This window comes from Stylophora pistillata, chromosome 7 (assembly GCF_964205215.1).
Source record: "Stylophora pistillata chromosome 7, jaStyPist1.2, whole genome shotgun sequence".
Taxonomy (NCBI): Eukaryota; Metazoa; Cnidaria; class Anthozoa; order Scleractinia; family Pocilloporidae; genus Stylophora; species Stylophora pistillata.
In genome coordinates, this window is record NC_142525.1 from 400,001 (window position 1) to 415,858 (window position 15,858).

The 15,858-nt window shown below is 37.3% G+C and overlaps 3 protein-coding genes and 1 long non-coding RNA gene across 10 annotated transcripts in view; 2 read left to right on the forward strand and 2 right to left on the reverse strand.

The window, feature by feature from the left end:
- Window positions 1-347, reverse strand: part of LOC148726029 (separin-like) — a 7,478-nt gene extending 7,131 nt beyond the window's left edge. For 2 of the 3 annotated variants that reach the window (XM_088728898.1, XM_088728900.1), the window contains exon 1: window positions 275-347. The gene's annotated coding sequence lies outside the window, so the exon portion shown is untranslated. Of the gene's footprint in view, window positions 1-199 lie in introns of all 3 variants that reach the window. The other variant, XM_088728899.1, reaches the window with a different exon arrangement.
- Window positions 348-2,100: 1,753 nt separating this feature from the next.
- LOC148726030 (uncharacterized) lies at window positions 2,101-10,210 on the reverse strand. Of its 4 annotated transcripts, none has more exons than XR_015990110.1 (7): window positions 7,227-7,423; window positions 6,662-6,769; window positions 5,717-5,800; window positions 4,555-4,806; window positions 3,438-3,594; window positions 2,806-2,960; window positions 2,101-2,282 (listed from the first exon to the last, which is right to left on the reverse strand). XR_015990110.1 is itself a non-coding variant. In XM_088728909.1 (6 exons), exons 1-6 carry the CDS (start codon window positions 10,084-10,086, stop codon window positions 5,796-5,798), a joined length of 678 nt encoding a protein of 225 aa, XP_088585035.1. In that variant the 5' UTR covers window positions 10,087-10,210; the 3' UTR covers window positions 4,875-5,795. The 4 variants fall into 4 exon arrangements, 2 of the variants coding, with proteins under 2 accessions (XP_088585033.1, XP_088585035.1); XR_015990111.1 differs by lacking the exons at window positions 2,101-2,282; window positions 2,806-2,960; window positions 3,438-3,594 and adding exons at window positions 8,778-8,882; window positions 9,484-9,701; window positions 10,066-10,210 and having other exon boundaries at window positions 4,755-4,806; window positions 7,227-7,447; XM_088728909.1 differs by lacking the exons at window positions 2,101-2,282; window positions 2,806-2,960; window positions 3,438-3,594; window positions 4,555-4,806 and adding exons at window positions 8,778-8,882; window positions 9,484-9,701; window positions 10,066-10,210 and having other exon boundaries at window positions 4,875-5,800; window positions 7,227-7,447.
- Window positions 6,763-11,693, forward strand: LOC148726031 (uncharacterized). Of its 2 annotated transcripts, none has more exons than XR_015990119.1 (4): window positions 6,763-6,900; window positions 7,771-9,136; window positions 9,519-9,687; window positions 10,747-11,693. It is a non-coding gene; the product is annotated as an uncharacterized LOC148726031 (long non-coding RNA). The 2 variants fall into 2 exon arrangements; XR_015990120.1 differs by lacking the exon at window positions 6,763-6,900 and having other exon boundaries at window positions 8,306-8,442; window positions 9,098-9,136.
- A 1,822-nt stretch (window positions 11,694-13,515) lies between these two features.
- Window positions 13,516-15,506, forward strand: LOC148726032 (uncharacterized). Its single transcript, XM_088728665.1, has 4 exons — window positions 13,516-13,605; window positions 14,255-14,316; window positions 14,650-14,737; window positions 15,336-15,506. Exons 1-4 carry the CDS (start codon window positions 13,516-13,518, stop codon window positions 15,489-15,491), a joined length of 396 nt encoding a protein of 131 aa, XP_088584791.1. The 3' UTR covers window positions 15,492-15,506.
- The last annotated feature ends 352 nt before the right edge of the window (window positions 15,507-15,858 follow it).

Sequence of the window (15,858 nt, forward strand, 5' to 3'; positions counted from 1 at the left end):
AGAGGTATTGTGAGAATTCAGTGTTTTACCCAAAAACCCCTCATGGTGACCTTGGACAAAGCTTACACCTGCACTACAGAATCTCAACTGACTGTAAGCTACTACCTCCTCCAACGTAGAGGTTTGAGGTCCACTCTCCCTAAATACAACAACAGAGTAACCGCAATATAACCAAGTTGTTACAAACACATCGACATACAGTGCAATCCTTGTTCTGTGCTTCTCCAGATGTTGTGTTAATCTTAACCACAGCAGGATCACAGTCAGCCCTTACCCTGCAGATCAGCAGTTCTCTGTCCTTGCTTACTGGATGTGTGAAGGTTTCCAAAGTGCAAACAGTTCACTCTAGAAAACAACAATTCTAATTTCTTACCTTGTCAATATCACACTATAGGATTATTGCCAAAATTCATTATTTGCTCAACGTAACAAATTAAATTTCAGTTCTACTTGTCAAAGGAACTAAAAATTCATGGCAAATGTAATCATCAGTTCTATGTGTAGCATGAGCTGAAGAATTGGGAAGAGTCAAATGAGGTGGTCTGGTAACAAAAAGTTTTTAACAAAGTCATTTTGCTTAAAGAATTATGTTAAATTAGTGATAATTACATTTCGCTAGAAAAAAATATTCTCCTGTTATAAGAGTCACACTGTTCTACAAACCAATCCTGAGAAAGTTGAACAGTTAAACACTTTCTTTGAAGCTGGTTTGGCTGCATAACACAGCTGAAAGCTCGCTATTGCTTGTAAAATAACTATAATGTACCTTTAGGCATGTTCTGCAATAGGGAAATTTCTTCAGGAGTGAAGAGACCGTGTTTGTATCTCTCAGTTGCACACAAGGAAAACTTCATGATGTTTCAAGTCTTGACCAGGGCAGCCAGTTTTTGGTGAGCAGTATTAGTTGAAGAGTCATCAAGTGACAAGGAGGAAAGACGTTCTGCAAGCTTCACCAGATCTCCTTTGTTTTCCTAACAGACAAAAAGGAAATAACAAAATAAAGAGAAATCTACTTGTAGATTTATTAAGTTCCCTGCTCTGGCATCCCATGTTCTAGTTCCCTGTTGACATCCCATGTCTTACAGTAGTTCCCTGTTCTGGCATCCATGTTCTAGTTCCCTGTTCTGTAATCCCCTGTTCTGGCAGCCATGTTCTAGTTCCTTGTTCTGGGATCAAAGGTTCTAGTTCCTTGTTTTTGCATCCCATATAAAGGAGCAGATAAACTTTGAGTCACTCAGTGCCACAGTAATTGGGGATACCAGTAAACACGGAGAGTTGTGTGCCATGTCTAAGAGGTAAAAGCATCCAACTGGTTTTCACAAGGTCACGAAAAATCTCTCTCTTTTGTATACATAACAAATAGAAGTCTATCAAATGCAACAGTAGCTACAAGTGCTCACAAGCAAAGGTGTTATCATATATACCAAAGGTTTAGAAAAATCCTTTGCTATTCTCCTAAAATAACAAAACCACAGGGATTCAATTGAAAATATCCCTGGTCACTAGTCAGTGAAGTCATCTTTAATTAATTTGAGTTGAAACTTCAACTTAAATTAACAAAAAGGATGTAAACTTTGCCATTATCTTTGTAGTCTAGATGAGTCTTCTAAAAACTAGTTCCAAATTAATCTTTAGAGGTAAACAATTCCCCTTTGGCATCCTTACTATAGCTAAGATATCTTGCTCTATGGGGACATAAGAAGTTGAAATGAAATTTGTTTATACATTTGCCGTAATTGCAAAAAAAAAAAAAAAAAAAGAAAAAATCTGAAAAATAACTGTTTTGCTGGTTTGGACAAGGCAAATTTACCAATTACCAGCAGATTAATTCAATGTTGAATTCACATCAGGGGAATAAAACAAAAGAAATTAACCCTTCATTTTCAGCACAACTTCATGTTCAGCAAACAATTTTTAAGATCTTACTTTATTCTCTTTCCTGTTCTGGTAACAGCTTGATGTCTAAGAGTAACAGACAAGGACAGTTAATGTTATCCTCAAAATTCTCTCATCTAAAATTTTGGATTGATGCTCCTTGACTTTCTGATCTAGTGTGGGTCTAAAAGTTTAACAGAGCTTTTACTAAACATTCATAAATCACCTGTATGGTAGGCAAAATTGCCTTGCTAGTGCAACACCATCCACAAACTGCCTCAAAGCTTCCCTCACAGCTCCCTGATGAGCATACAGCTGACCAACTTGTAACAGGGATGAGAGCAAGTCATTTAGGATTGACTAACTAGAAAGGTTTTGGCCAGAACTTTCTGATGTGGCTAGCAAATCTGCACAAACAAAAGGAATAGATGCCAAAATATGTGATTAAAAGTTTAATAATAAAACAGAAGAAAACTCTCCCATGTTTCAGGCCAGTTTGATTGCACTTTTCTCTATATTTTAATCAGGATAATAACACATCCAATTACAAGCACAACTCTATCTCAAAGCCTGAATTAGGATTGCAAGGTATTGCCAACCACATGATTTAGGTATATATTATCAGGGGCTTCATTAATGTTTTCTGCAGGAGGGAAACTGGTTTTCACAGGCGGGCAAAACTCTTTGAACTGAACTTCTTTATAAGATAAACTTTCCTCCAGACCGTCAAATCAGGTGGGCAAAACCGTCCTCACAACCGGTCAATTTGCCCGGTGCCTGGCCCTTAATGAAACCCCTGTATTATCCCAGTCATCAGAACACATTGTCCCTAGTAGAAGCTCATAGAAATCAGGGGCACTACTTTGCAAGCAGGGCTCTGCAGAATTGTGTCAAGAATAAAAGGAAACAAAAATTCCTCAATCACCTTACCCAACAAATTTTCCTTTTGCTTGTGTATCTGTTTGCCAGTACAAAACGCATCTAAACCAAAGATTTCTTCAGCCATTTGTGTTAGTTTATGAAGTGCATCCATAGCCCATTCCAGGAGTCAGTGAACCAAGTAGAGGATCTCAACAATGATAATACTAAAAAAAATAACTGTCACCTGGGAATTACTCATAAACTCATGAATTGATTCACTGATCAAAAATTATCTGGTTGAACAGACTGTTTTGTTGGTACTAAGTCTGCCTAAATTTTCACAGGTCACTTGGCGACGGTTTATGAAAGCAATGAAATAAAAAATCAATATTGGGGAGCTGGGATTGGGCGGTGGTGAGGTCACTCGCCTCCCATTAGTTCAATTCTTGGACCTGGTGTCACATGTGGGTTGAGTTTGTTGTTAGTTTTTTTCCTTACTCCAAGGATCTTTCTAGGGGTCTCCAAAAACAAACACTCCAAATTCCAATTAGACCTAGTATCAGTGGACAAGAAGAGCCATCTTATGGAATATCCACTGCTAAATTCCCATTTCCATTATGAAAAAGTTACTGAATAACTGTGGAGAAGAGTAGATCTAAGTTTTGGAAAGAGGAATTTCCAAAGAAGAAGAGTGAACTTACCAACTGTTATCTTAAATTTGTGGATTGTGGGTGGGAGCATTGCATATTCACAGCAAATTGATTTCCATCTGGCTTTCAACAGGTGGGACTTGTAACTCTTGTGTGTGAAGACTTCACTCTGCAGTGCTTCCTTCAGGGAGACCTCCCCTTCCGCATACTCAACATTAATCAATGAAAACCACGACTGACACACACATCACAAACTGAACAATCCCGTGTTTACACGTACTGACTATTATAGACCTGTTTAATTGGTATTTCCTCCTATACCGTATATTGTATAATATACATGAAAAAATTTCTCACTTCTGATTGGTTAAGATGAACGCAGTTTTCAGTTAATTCAGTGCAGAAGAGAGTTAATTCAGTACAGAAGAGGGTTAATTCAGTGCAAAGAAAGAAACAAACCAGACATTCTGATTGGTCAGAATAATTGGTCAATGTCAATGTCAAGGTCAATGTCACTTGTAGGATTTCAATAAATTATTTTTGCATGTGATGCATGCGCTTTTCTTCCGCGTAGTTATGAGAAGCTACCTCGTATTTTTTCATGTATATTATTAATACATAATCACATGATTTTCTCGTGCAATTTGGAATAAATAATCACTTGTAAATGTTTTCAAAGATCACAAATTGCACTCACCCTATGGGCTCATGCAACTTTGTTAGTCTTTGAGAAAATTTACTCGTGCTTATTTATTCCAAATTGCACTCAAAATCATGTCATTACTATACAAATTGGATTTCCCAGCTGCTCTCAGAGGCTAGCTGGCCCACAGTTTCCTTGCCTAAAGCTATTCCAAGTTCTTCAGCACAAAGAAAAATCACCAACATGGAGCTAGAGTACCACGTATACAAGTATGCTTGCATGATGAATGCTTGTTTAACCCTTTGACTCCCATGTCAGAGACCAAGACAGGAATTCTCCTTACAACATCAGTACAATGTCAAGCAGACAAGTGAGGAGAATAAAGAAAAAAATCAATTGTAGAGGATTATTTAGTTAATCCAATACCAAATTTTCCAAACTTACATCACGAGAAGTGTTTGGCAGACAGTAAGTAGAGTTAGTTAAAGTAGTGATAGGGTTAATAATGATTTTGATTTTTCATACCTTTCCTGTGACTAGCAAATAGTGACTCTTGGCCAACAAGAACTGAACCCATGAAGTACTGCAGGGCTCAAATCTATCAACCAGGTTACTTGTATGAGACAGAATAATTGAAGCATGTGACAAGTCCAGAATGTCACACAATGAGTGAACAGCATCACTTAGGGCACACAATCCATTATCCAGCATATCTTTGGTACCAACTGATTGGGATATACTGGCAGCCATGCAAAGAGCACTAGCTTTTTTTAAGGGCTGCAAGAAAACAATTCATTCATTGAATGAATAAAGGGGGTAAGATTCTGATGGGAAACTGTTGTAAATTAAAATAGTAAATAGTCTTTATTTCACTGATAAAATACATATCAAGTGTTACATATAAAGTGTAATGGGCTAAAATGTGTATTAATTACTTACAGCTAAGTTATGCTTAAAACCAAGTCTATCAATAAAAGCATTTTTAAAACGCTCAGTATTGCAAAGCGGATATAAATTATTGGCTTAACTTGCCTAAGCCTAAGGGTAGCAGAGTTAATCCTGGGAAGGGAGTGGTGCAATGGAAGATGTTCCCACACGCTTAATTTTTTGAAGATACCCATATGTTGTGCTGCATCAGATGGGGCAGATGGGGGGGGGGTGGAATTATAAGTACATATAATTTGGTTTCATCAGCTGAGTTGATAATGTACATGCCAATCGGATGCTGAAAACAATTTCTGAAGCTGATGTTTCAAGTATTAACCCTTCACCATTTGCTCTGATAAAGGGCTTAACCTTGGAATATCAGCTTTAGAAATTCTTTGCTGCGGCCAATTAATATTTATTAACCCAGTTGATACAACCAAATTATCTTGTAATAACCTCCAACAATGCAGAACCTACATTATTCATTACACCACTGATAACAAAGGCAAGGATCCTCACTGTATAAAATTTACCAGTCGAGATAAAAAAGACCTGACTGGAGAAAATCATTCTTTTCTGTTGAGTGATAGCCTTTTCCTTCAAATACTTAAATCTCTTAAAACTGCTGTCATTTCTTGTACCGAAACATTTTTTTTAACATTTCTATTGCCATGGTCATGTTGTGACAGGACTGCATGAACAGTTAATTGCCTGTGGGAAATCCAAATCGTCACCAATGAAAGTACGTAGCAGGTTTCACCTGTTTTAAAAGCCCAAACATTTTAGCAGTGATAAGCAAGTAATGATATGTCTCTTCAGGATTAATAAGATGGTCCAGGTCAACCTAGAACATTAAAAAAAAAATTCAGTGAGAATAACATTCATGCAAGATTAAATGTATTGTATACAGTGGGAGATGCAGTAACCCAATGGTTAGTATGCTGCACTGCGGGTCAAGAGGTCTGGGTTTGAGAACTGGCTGGGTCATTTTGCTGTGTCCACTTGGGCAAAACACAGCTTTCTTTTCTATCACGTGCCTCTCTGTAACCAGGAGTACAGATAAAAAGCTTGCCAAGTGATAAAATGCTGGGGGAGGGGGATAACCTTGCAATGGACTAGCATCCCATCTTGGGGGAGTAGTAATACGCCTAGTTGCTTAGCCCTTTAACTCCCAGAAATGATTTAAACATGTATCTTCTCCCTTTAAAGCCCATACATGATTCAACAGGTAATGAGAATACTTGAGCTTATCATGTAGAAGTTGTTCTCTTGATCTAACACCAAATTCTTATAACTTATTTACAAGGAAATGTGTAGCAGCTAGAGGGCAGAATTAGTGATTAGGTCTTGGGATTTAAAGGGTGAATTCAATGGAAACCAGGATAACCTCGGGCTGGGTGGGCACTCTGTTTGAGTGCAGACTTAGCACAGCATTTAAATTTTAGTAATCCATAAATCTTTAATGGCACATCTTTCAAATTGTTTAAGTACCTATCGTAAAACGTCTGAAAGTATCAAAAGCTGATACCTATTTAGTTCTCACAACAAATTCCCCATGAAAGAAAACTGTTCTTGGAATTTTACAGTTTCACTTGTTTTCAAATAAAGAATTCTCACTGCCAGTGAAAAAATATTAATGTTTTGGAAATTAAAGTAAAAAAATATATTACATAGCCCTAAAATGCTTTTTCCAGGAAACATTTACCTTTCCACTGGTGTCTTGTTGCAGTGATTTGGTCCTTAGTGACGTCCACATTTCCAAAGCTGCACAAAGTGATTCCATAAATGGTTGCTCCAGGCAGATATCTTCTATCTGAAAAGTTACACCAACATTTCATTTGACAGTCTGATATTTTGAGGGAATGAGGTGCTTTTGGGGATGCACCGGAGGTGCAATGTCAGGGCCCCTTTCCCTTCTGCACGGTCCTCCATGTACACGTACAGGTACAGTATGTTGTTGTTGTAGAAAAACTGACTACAAAATTCATGTCTATTGTAAAACAGGCACATGACATTTCATCAAAGACAACAATTTGTTCCTGAAAATGTGTTGAACAAGGAACAATATAAAATCTGTATAAGTAATGTTCACTCTAGACTTCAAATTAACTGAAATCAACTTCTTGCCCCAGTGCGTCTCTTTGTTGGAGGCACACTCAGTGGCCTAACAGATAGCCTGCAGCCAGCACGACCTCAAGAAATCCAAATTTGAGACCTGGGTGGGTCATCAAATTGTCAGATCAGATCTTAATCAAAAAAGTTTCCAGTACTTTCCTCTTCTCCTTCATAACTGTCAGAAAGCTCTGGCCTTGCTGAAGTTGCTCTCTCATTTACTGCATCTTTGTGCTCAAGCAAAGCCTGCCATAAATATGCAGCACCAAGTCTATCCAGCAAACGTGAATGCATGTTTTTCTCCTCATCCTGACTATCTGTTGAGTCCAATAACTGTTCTAGAGTCTCCCCAGCTTCTTGACAGTACTGCGGTGCAGATCTAAAGAAACTCAGCTACTATTAGTGTCGAGCCCTGCAGTGTCTGCTCATCGCAGGTCTAGGTTTCTTTTGATGCAGATTTGATGTACTTGAAAGGGATCAATTTTTTTTGTCCCTGCCCATCAAGGTGTCTGCTGAGTAAAGATTCATTTTAATAAAAGTAACTGACAGTTTGAATGACCAACTTTGTCCTTTCAATAAGAAGATGATAAAAATTCTTCACAATTAATAGGAGACTTGGTCAATCCATGGTTACCATGCTGAACTCCAATTTAAGAGGACTGTTTTGGAGTCCTAACCAAGGCCACTGTGTTTTGTTCTCAGGCAACCCACTCTAGTTTCATACTGACCCTTTCCAACCATGAGTATGGATTGGTAATAGCAACTTAAATGCTGTGGATTTACAAGCAAGGGCTCGAAATTAATGGTAACCCATTAACCAATGGTTAGTAATTTTCAACGTTTGGTTACTAAAAATTTGTCCAACTAACCCGACATGGTGAGTAACATTTTCTAACATATTTAAACATCAGTAGACCTCAGGGCAAAGAGCACGTAGGCCCGACTCTCAGAGGAATACTTAGAATACTCAAGTTGTTAAGTCAACTTTAACTCTTTTTAGAGAATGCTGTAGATGTACTGTTCTTGACTAATCATGGTAAACAAGAGGGAAATAAAATAGGTGGATAATTGTCTACGTTTTTGAGGTCACTATGCAATTTCAGCTACTCTTTAATTTGTCCTAGTTGTTATTATCAAAATGTTCAATATTTGAGATATCGTAACTTGTGAGCTTGGATACCAAACTTTATTATTTGGTTAGTAAAAAAGATGTCTACTAACCCGAAGGGTTAGTGATCCAAAAATTAAATTGGAGCCCTGCCTGCCATTGACTAACATCCTGTCCAACAGCACTAGGCCTTTCAGGCTGGTAGCTAAGAAGTTAGGCTACTGGCTGAAATTTCAAGTGAGGTGGCTCAAAGGCGGTGAACAATTGTAAGTATACAATGAAATGTATGAAGTTCATATATTTTGAACTGCGGTATTAGATACGCATGATGCACAATCCTCGCAGTAGATAGCGCTATTGCTTAAATACACTGTAGCGCTATTGCTTAAATAGCGCTATCTACTGCGAGGATCGTGCATCATACGTATCTCATACCGCAGTTCAAAATATATGAACTACAGCAATTTGCCCTACTGCTGTGTCATAGCTGAAAAAGTTTGGAACAATTCAATGAAACATTTTGGCAGGTACAGTTGTACTTCACTTATGAAAGGGGAAACCATAAGAAGAAGTCAGAATGTAAAAGAAAGTATTTTGTTACCTTTTGGTCTTGTAACAAGCAAGCTCTTCCTGCAAAACAAAACAGAGCTGGCTTCCTTCTACATCTTTTGCATCTTCTTGCTCTGCAAATGCACTGCATAGGGTTCTGAGAAGAAAAAAGAACCAAGAAATTTCTTCAAACAGTTTCCAATTTACTCAATCTTACTTTAATTATGTAATTCTTCAACACCATAATGATTATATCATTTTGTCTTTTTTTATCACTATGCCTTATCTCTCCAGAGTCAACCTTAAAAATATTAGAATTCCCCCCATTTTTTTCTTCCCTCTTTAAATTAATTTTATCTGATCCTTTTGAAGCCTTGAACGAGCCAAAAACTAGGATTTTGGTGTATTGAGGTGAGGAATCTGCCACATTTCAACGGTTATGTTATGATAGTTCACTTGCTGCAATGCATAAAAAACTCACTCCTCCCTTTTCTGATGCATCGCAACTTGTGAATAGAAATCGTTTGAGGGCACTTCCCATGGAATAATCTTTATATTTGCTGCATGTATGTATGTTCTGTTTGATTATGAAAACAACATGCATGTATTTGATCAAGTTTAAACAAATTAAAACCAATTTACTGGAGTTCTTGTAACCTTTTTTTTACACATTATGATCTGACATCTGCTTAAAACTCATAAGCTTTAAGTTAATCGACATCAAAATACTAATATTTATTTTGAACTCTATTACAAACCTGCATCTCTCAGACTGTTTTTCTCCCTCCTGTAGATCCTTCACCAGCTCATGTTTCACTGAGACCCATTGCCTGACTGGCTGTTTTAGGGTGTGGGCATCAGAGGCTGTTTTCAGTGCTACCAGGACCACAGTTGAAGCAGTCTTTAGTGCATCCCTGATTCTTCCAGCTCTTCTTTGACAGTCAACTAGCAAGGCATACTTTGTGAGTAGCTTCACCTGAAAAGTATTTTTCAAACATTGCCAAATAAACATTTTCAAAACTCACCATGTCATTGTTAGCCAAAATTAGATTTGTGATCAGCAACTTATTCTACATTCACCCTTTAACTCCCATGAGTGACCAAGACAGAATTTCTCCTTACTGTATCAACACTATATCAAACAGACAAGTAATGAGAATAAAGACAAATACCAATTGATAAAGGGATTATAAGTTAAGCTAATACCAAATTCTCCAAACTTAGATCATAGAAATTGTGAAGCAGACACTAAGGAGAATTATGAATGAAATCTTGGGAGTGAAAGAGTAATAAGTTTTCCCCTCTTACCCACCCTTGTTCCTATTTGGTTCATCGCAAACCTGTTTCATGTTTGTAGCCATAGCAAATTGACCTCATGAGCTAGAAGGCCTATCTTGTCACAGCTTATTTCAGTTTCAGAATCATGAACTGATTAGGAGTGTTGGTGATTCCCCCTAGAAAGAATACCAGTTCATGAAAAGGTTACTCCCCTCTAGCGCTCCACACTAATGGTAGCCAACTAGCCACAGACTAGTGGAAATTCAGTTTTGGCTAGTGGTTTCTGATTTCCAACAGCCAGTTTGGCTAGTAAACAAACTAAAATTGCCGTAACATCTAAGATGTCACTGGCCACTTGGCTAGTAAGTTGAAAAGTTCAGCACAAAACTTTTTGTCAAAGTTTCCCTTAAAGTCTTCCAAAATTCCTTTATACTCCTGTGCTGGGTTGTTCTTTACTTCTACATGTGTTTAGCTACCAGTAATTAAGAAATTTGTCGAATTCTGGCAGTTGTTGACTGTATGAAAGGACCTTGTTCTAGCTTAGAACACCTGCTTCCCATAAGACAGTCTTGAAACAATACTTGAATGTAACATTTTCAGCGAGGAAAACTCTCATGTATAGGGTCAAACCATAGTTCAACTGAACTATTAATTATTTCAATAAACTTTAAATTATAGTACCTTCATCAATTGAACAGACTTTACCGCTTCAGCTTGGACAATGATTTTCTCTTCTGTTTCAGCTCCAAAGCTACAGATTTTTAACTCATCACAGGCAAGAGCCAGCAATGGCACTCCGTCAGTAAAACAGTCGCTTTGATAGGACACACAGCCTACATTGTAAACAGTACTACCCAGCCATCACAGCTCATTAAGAGATAAAGGAATATCAGGGTCTTCAAGAGCATCGTGAATAACCTTGCTTGCTTGCTGTGCAACTGTAACACATTCTCTCAGAATGTGAATTCTGTGAAGAAAACAAAACTGTGAATCAAAAACTGCACTTTGAATGACAACATACAGTTGTACTTCACCCATCACCTCTCACAAACTGACTAGTAACAAACAGTAGAATACTTTCCTTCCACAAGATAAGGAGTTCTATTTGACAATGGAGACCATCCATTTATTCGAAGAGAGAGTGAAGAGAGCCCCTTCTCCATTTTTCCACCATCATAGTTTTTCCAGGACTTGACCACTTGAATGAACTTGAGCAAGCCATTAGCATGACAAAAAGCCTGGTCAATCTGACCCTTAGATATGAGCTGAACAATAATCAAATAAATTGTCTTGCCAAGTTGGTCAGTGAAGGAATAAACTTGAGATATTTACCATTCTGAATAGATAATGTGTCGCTGAGCAACATACTCACTAAACAAAAATCCATAGAATTGTATATTAGTCAGTAATCATTTTAATTTTCACATTACTTCTAATGAAGGATAAGTATGAACTCTTACAAACAAAATTAACATTTTTCAACCATTTTAAGGAAGTTGTTCATTAGTATTTTACTACTACTAAAGTCAGTATTGTCGGTTCACCAAAATGATCTGGGGTGTTCTAAGAAGGTATACAGGTGTATTGTTTCCCACTATCACACAACTAGAAACTATATTTCGTGTAGGAGACAAAAGTCATTTTGAGATTGATTATCAAAGATAAGAAATAAAAAAAATTCTGAGGTTTCTTCAAGTCTCTTTTTTATATTCAGATGCTTGGAGAGGAAGGGACAAAAAAAGTCATAAACATTCAGGGTTCTCCTTAAGTACTGGCCACCATTTTAGAACATGAAAAAAACTACCTTGATTTTGAGTTGTGAAAAAACAACAAATTTCCTGAACAAACAACTTCCTTGAAGGCCATTTTCGCATAAACATCCACAAAAATATTTAAGGTTACATTACATTTTCATGCTGGTTGAGCACCCATTCAATCTCTACCTAGCTCATGTTTACCTAGCCAACCAACTATCATATCACTTTGCATATACTTCCAAACAAATGCACGAGATAGAATTTTAGAGCCCATACATTTTAAATAGATTAAGTACAAACCAACTCAATTGGGGGTAACTGGGTCTTTATTGCCTAAGACCATATGCGATGCTCCCCATGACAGGGAGGTAAATAGAAGAAAAGAAAGAAAAAAAATTTTTTGCAGATTTTTACAGAGAGGAAAACAGGAAGACCTGGAGAAAATACTCCTGGAGTGAGGACAAGAACCAAAAACTGAGTCAACCCACATCTCATGCCAAGTCCAGGAATTGAACCTGCATCACAACATGGAGGGGGGGGGGGGTGAGTCCTCTCACCCCTGTGCCATCCCCTCTCCCAGAAACAATACTTTGTGGGCAGCATGCCCCAAGATCCCAGAATGCATGCAACTAACCATATACTGGCTAATAGCCAATCCTTTTTGAAAACTCTGTACACTTATTTTGCAGCTCTCACTTACCTAAATTTGAGGAGTTTGTGATTTCATCAAGGTGCTTCCCTTTTGCTTTGACTTTTTTCAAAGTCTCAATAGCCCATCTCAGAAACTTGGTTGAAAACAATGTGTATTTTGACACAGATTCTTCTGCAACTTTGCAACCCAACTTGCTGCCATTTTTGGCATTCAAGGGTGATCGTAGCGGAGAAAGATAGTCTAAAAGAAAATTAGAGAATTGCTTCATAAACATAATCATGCCATCTTTCAAAATGTTGTTTCATGTACTCACAAAAATATTAAACAGATTTCGCCTTTTTTAACCCTTTGACTTGGGGGTGACTAGCATCTCATTTCTCCTTACAATGTCACCCCCAAAACACACATAATTTGAGAACATGAGAATAACGGAATTGATCACCAACGGAAATGATCACCGATGAAAGAAGCTCTTAATTGTTGAATTAATTCTACTTATTGTCAGTATCTTTGGAAATGTGTAAAGTTCAGTATGCAAAACAAGTGTATTACATGGGTAAAACATTCTCCCGTCGATGAAGGCAAACGAATACCCTTTCCATCGATCGTGCGCAATTATTTTTCAGAAGAATGGTATTCCACATTTACTAAAATTCAATCGATGGAAAGTCAACATCGTTTCCCTGTAGCTTGATGATAATCATAAAACTGCACAAAACTTTAAAAGCTATCATAAGCTTGCTTTAAGGAAACATAATTGCAAAACTATATTTGCGAAGACGGACCTTGGTGTCTTCAAACAAATCGTTTGTTTCACCATTCAGAAGCGCCTTCAGAATTCTTTCCCCCTCCATGTATCCAAGAGGTCCGTTCCATCACAGGTTTTTCATCGTAATGGCTCTTGAAGAAGGTCCTCACGGAAACTTTAGTCGTGAGTTCCCGCTAGTATTGGTGAAACACCACTAATCAAATCAAAAATGGCGCCTTCTTTTTCACCGGTTAGGAGTCCATGTATGACCCCGTAAAATGTCCTGAGCTCGGTATATATTTTCAATGTATTCCAATGTAATCCAATGTATTCCAATGTATTCCAATGTATTCCCATGTATTCCCATACATGGACTACTAACCCAAAACTGGCTGTTTGGAATCAAAATTATCTTCGTTTGTCAGTCAACTCTTCCACACATCCGGTGAGAAAGAGTAACATACATTCACTTCCATAGCGTAGTAGATGTAAAAAAAAAAAAAAAAACTGTCCGAAAAGTATGCAACAGGCGGACTTATCTGGGCGGTAAAACTTCCACCGGCTGCCGTAGGGTTATCATTTGTGTGATATCATTAATTTTTTTGTTTACAGCACCTTTATTGACCAATATCACTGTATGATTTTGGTGGTTCTTCTTTGTAGAATGTCGATACCATTGTTCCCCTGTTTATGCGTAACAGTGGGAAAGAGCAAAATGTTCAGTTCCTATTGAAACTAAAACTGTGTGTGTAGATGTATAACGCAAGTGAACACTTTATTGATTTATGAAGAACTCGCTGCAACAAATATTTGAGAAGGTGACCTCTTGCGCTCAATCCATCAATCAATAATCTTTATTTATACACGATAAGTATTAAAAACGACACTTCGCTTGTGGGGTCGTGTCTAAATAATTAAGTAAGATAACTAATGAATTAGAGAATAAATAGGATATACCCAGCTAAAATCATATCGCTACTTACTACTTGCAAGTCGAAAACGATAAAAGCTTAAGCTTTTATGCACATCAAACTTTTATGAGAACAAAGTGAGGTGCATTTTGATTGTATTTGTGCTTACACACTGGAGTCTAGAGGAAAGCCACAGGTATCAGATTAACCTTGGTAGTGGATAGAACGAGGACGTGTCTGTCAGGGTAAGATCGTTTCTAACTAAAAAATTACCATATGAATCTTCTCTTCTTGCTTTAATGGAACAAAGGGCTGTTGTAAGAAAATTCTCCCTGATTCAACTCTGCTATTAGTATGGAACAAGATCACTCAACAAATGGACAATCAAGTAGCAATTAAGCTTATTTGTCCATGCCATGGAAAAAAAAAACCTGAATTTATGTAATGTAACTGTAGAGTTCACTAAAACAACCTTGAAACAGGAATCAGAAATTCATTATTCAACAAACTTCTTCAGCAGCAGATCTGTAAAAAAGTTTTTATCACTGACACACAATTTATCTTCTTAATTCATTTAGGAAGGTTTTGAAGGAGATATTTGTGGGGGAGCTACAGCCAGATGAAACAGTAGATGCCATATTGAGAGAAGCTAGATTGTTATCCAATGTAGGTTTACAAATTTAGCTCGTATTAATCGACAGATATGCAAGAGAGCATAATGTACAACAAGCAACATATACCCTGAACTTAAAAAACTTAAATTTGTCAAATGAACATCCAGTATTTTTTTACTTTAACTGAAATAACTGAGACTTTCTGAGGTTGCCTAGAAATGATGAATTGTACACTGCTCATAGGGGAAAGTTGGTATGTGGGAGATTCAACATGGTGAATACATTTGGTCACTATATTGGACGGGTGGAAGATCTCGGACAAGTGATAAAGTGAGAGGCAAGGTGGGGGGGGTTTCTGGTTTTTCTTCTCCTCTTTCCTCCCTTTTGGTTTGTCACTCCTCCCAGATCAATTCCACCCATCCATTATGGCAACCAAATATATTTGCCCCCTTGAATCTTGCATGCACACACCAACTACGGCCTGCAAGCAGGCTAGATGAATTGTGGACATAGAAATAGTAAAAAAAAAATTTGATGTAACTTGTGATATTCCCTACAAGTATTGTAGCATAGCTGTTTGGGAGAGTGCTCTCAATTCCCACTGTCTTTGTAACAACAAGTGCCAGATTGAATTTTTCACCTTTTTTTAGCTAAATCATCCTAACATTGACAAGTTCTTGGATAGTTTCATGGATGGAGAGTTCTTCTGCATTGTTACAGAATATTGTGAGGTGAGTTTGAATGTTTATGTCAAATATATCTGTCTTGATTTAAAGTCTGTTTTTAATTTGGTGATACACATGTGATGTTACTTAGCATATCATGATATGGTGACTGCTAGATCATCTTCTTTGTTCTTTTGTTCTCTCACCGCCTCAATTTAATTCATAACTCAATATTTACACATTGAAAAGCACACAGCAACTGACATTTGTCATGTACATGTAGCAGCAAACTACTAGATAAATATAGAAAGTATTCAGATAGATAAAATGGAAAGGTGTTCTGATAATTTGTGCTTTTAAAATTGTTGCATGAATTTTGAATGTTATCTCATCCCCTAAAAATTGTCCCATGTCTCATCAAATTGTATGTAAATCATTTTCTGTCAATTCATTTTTACTATTGTAATTATAACCCAAAATTCCAGTTTGAGTAATGAAACCAAACTTT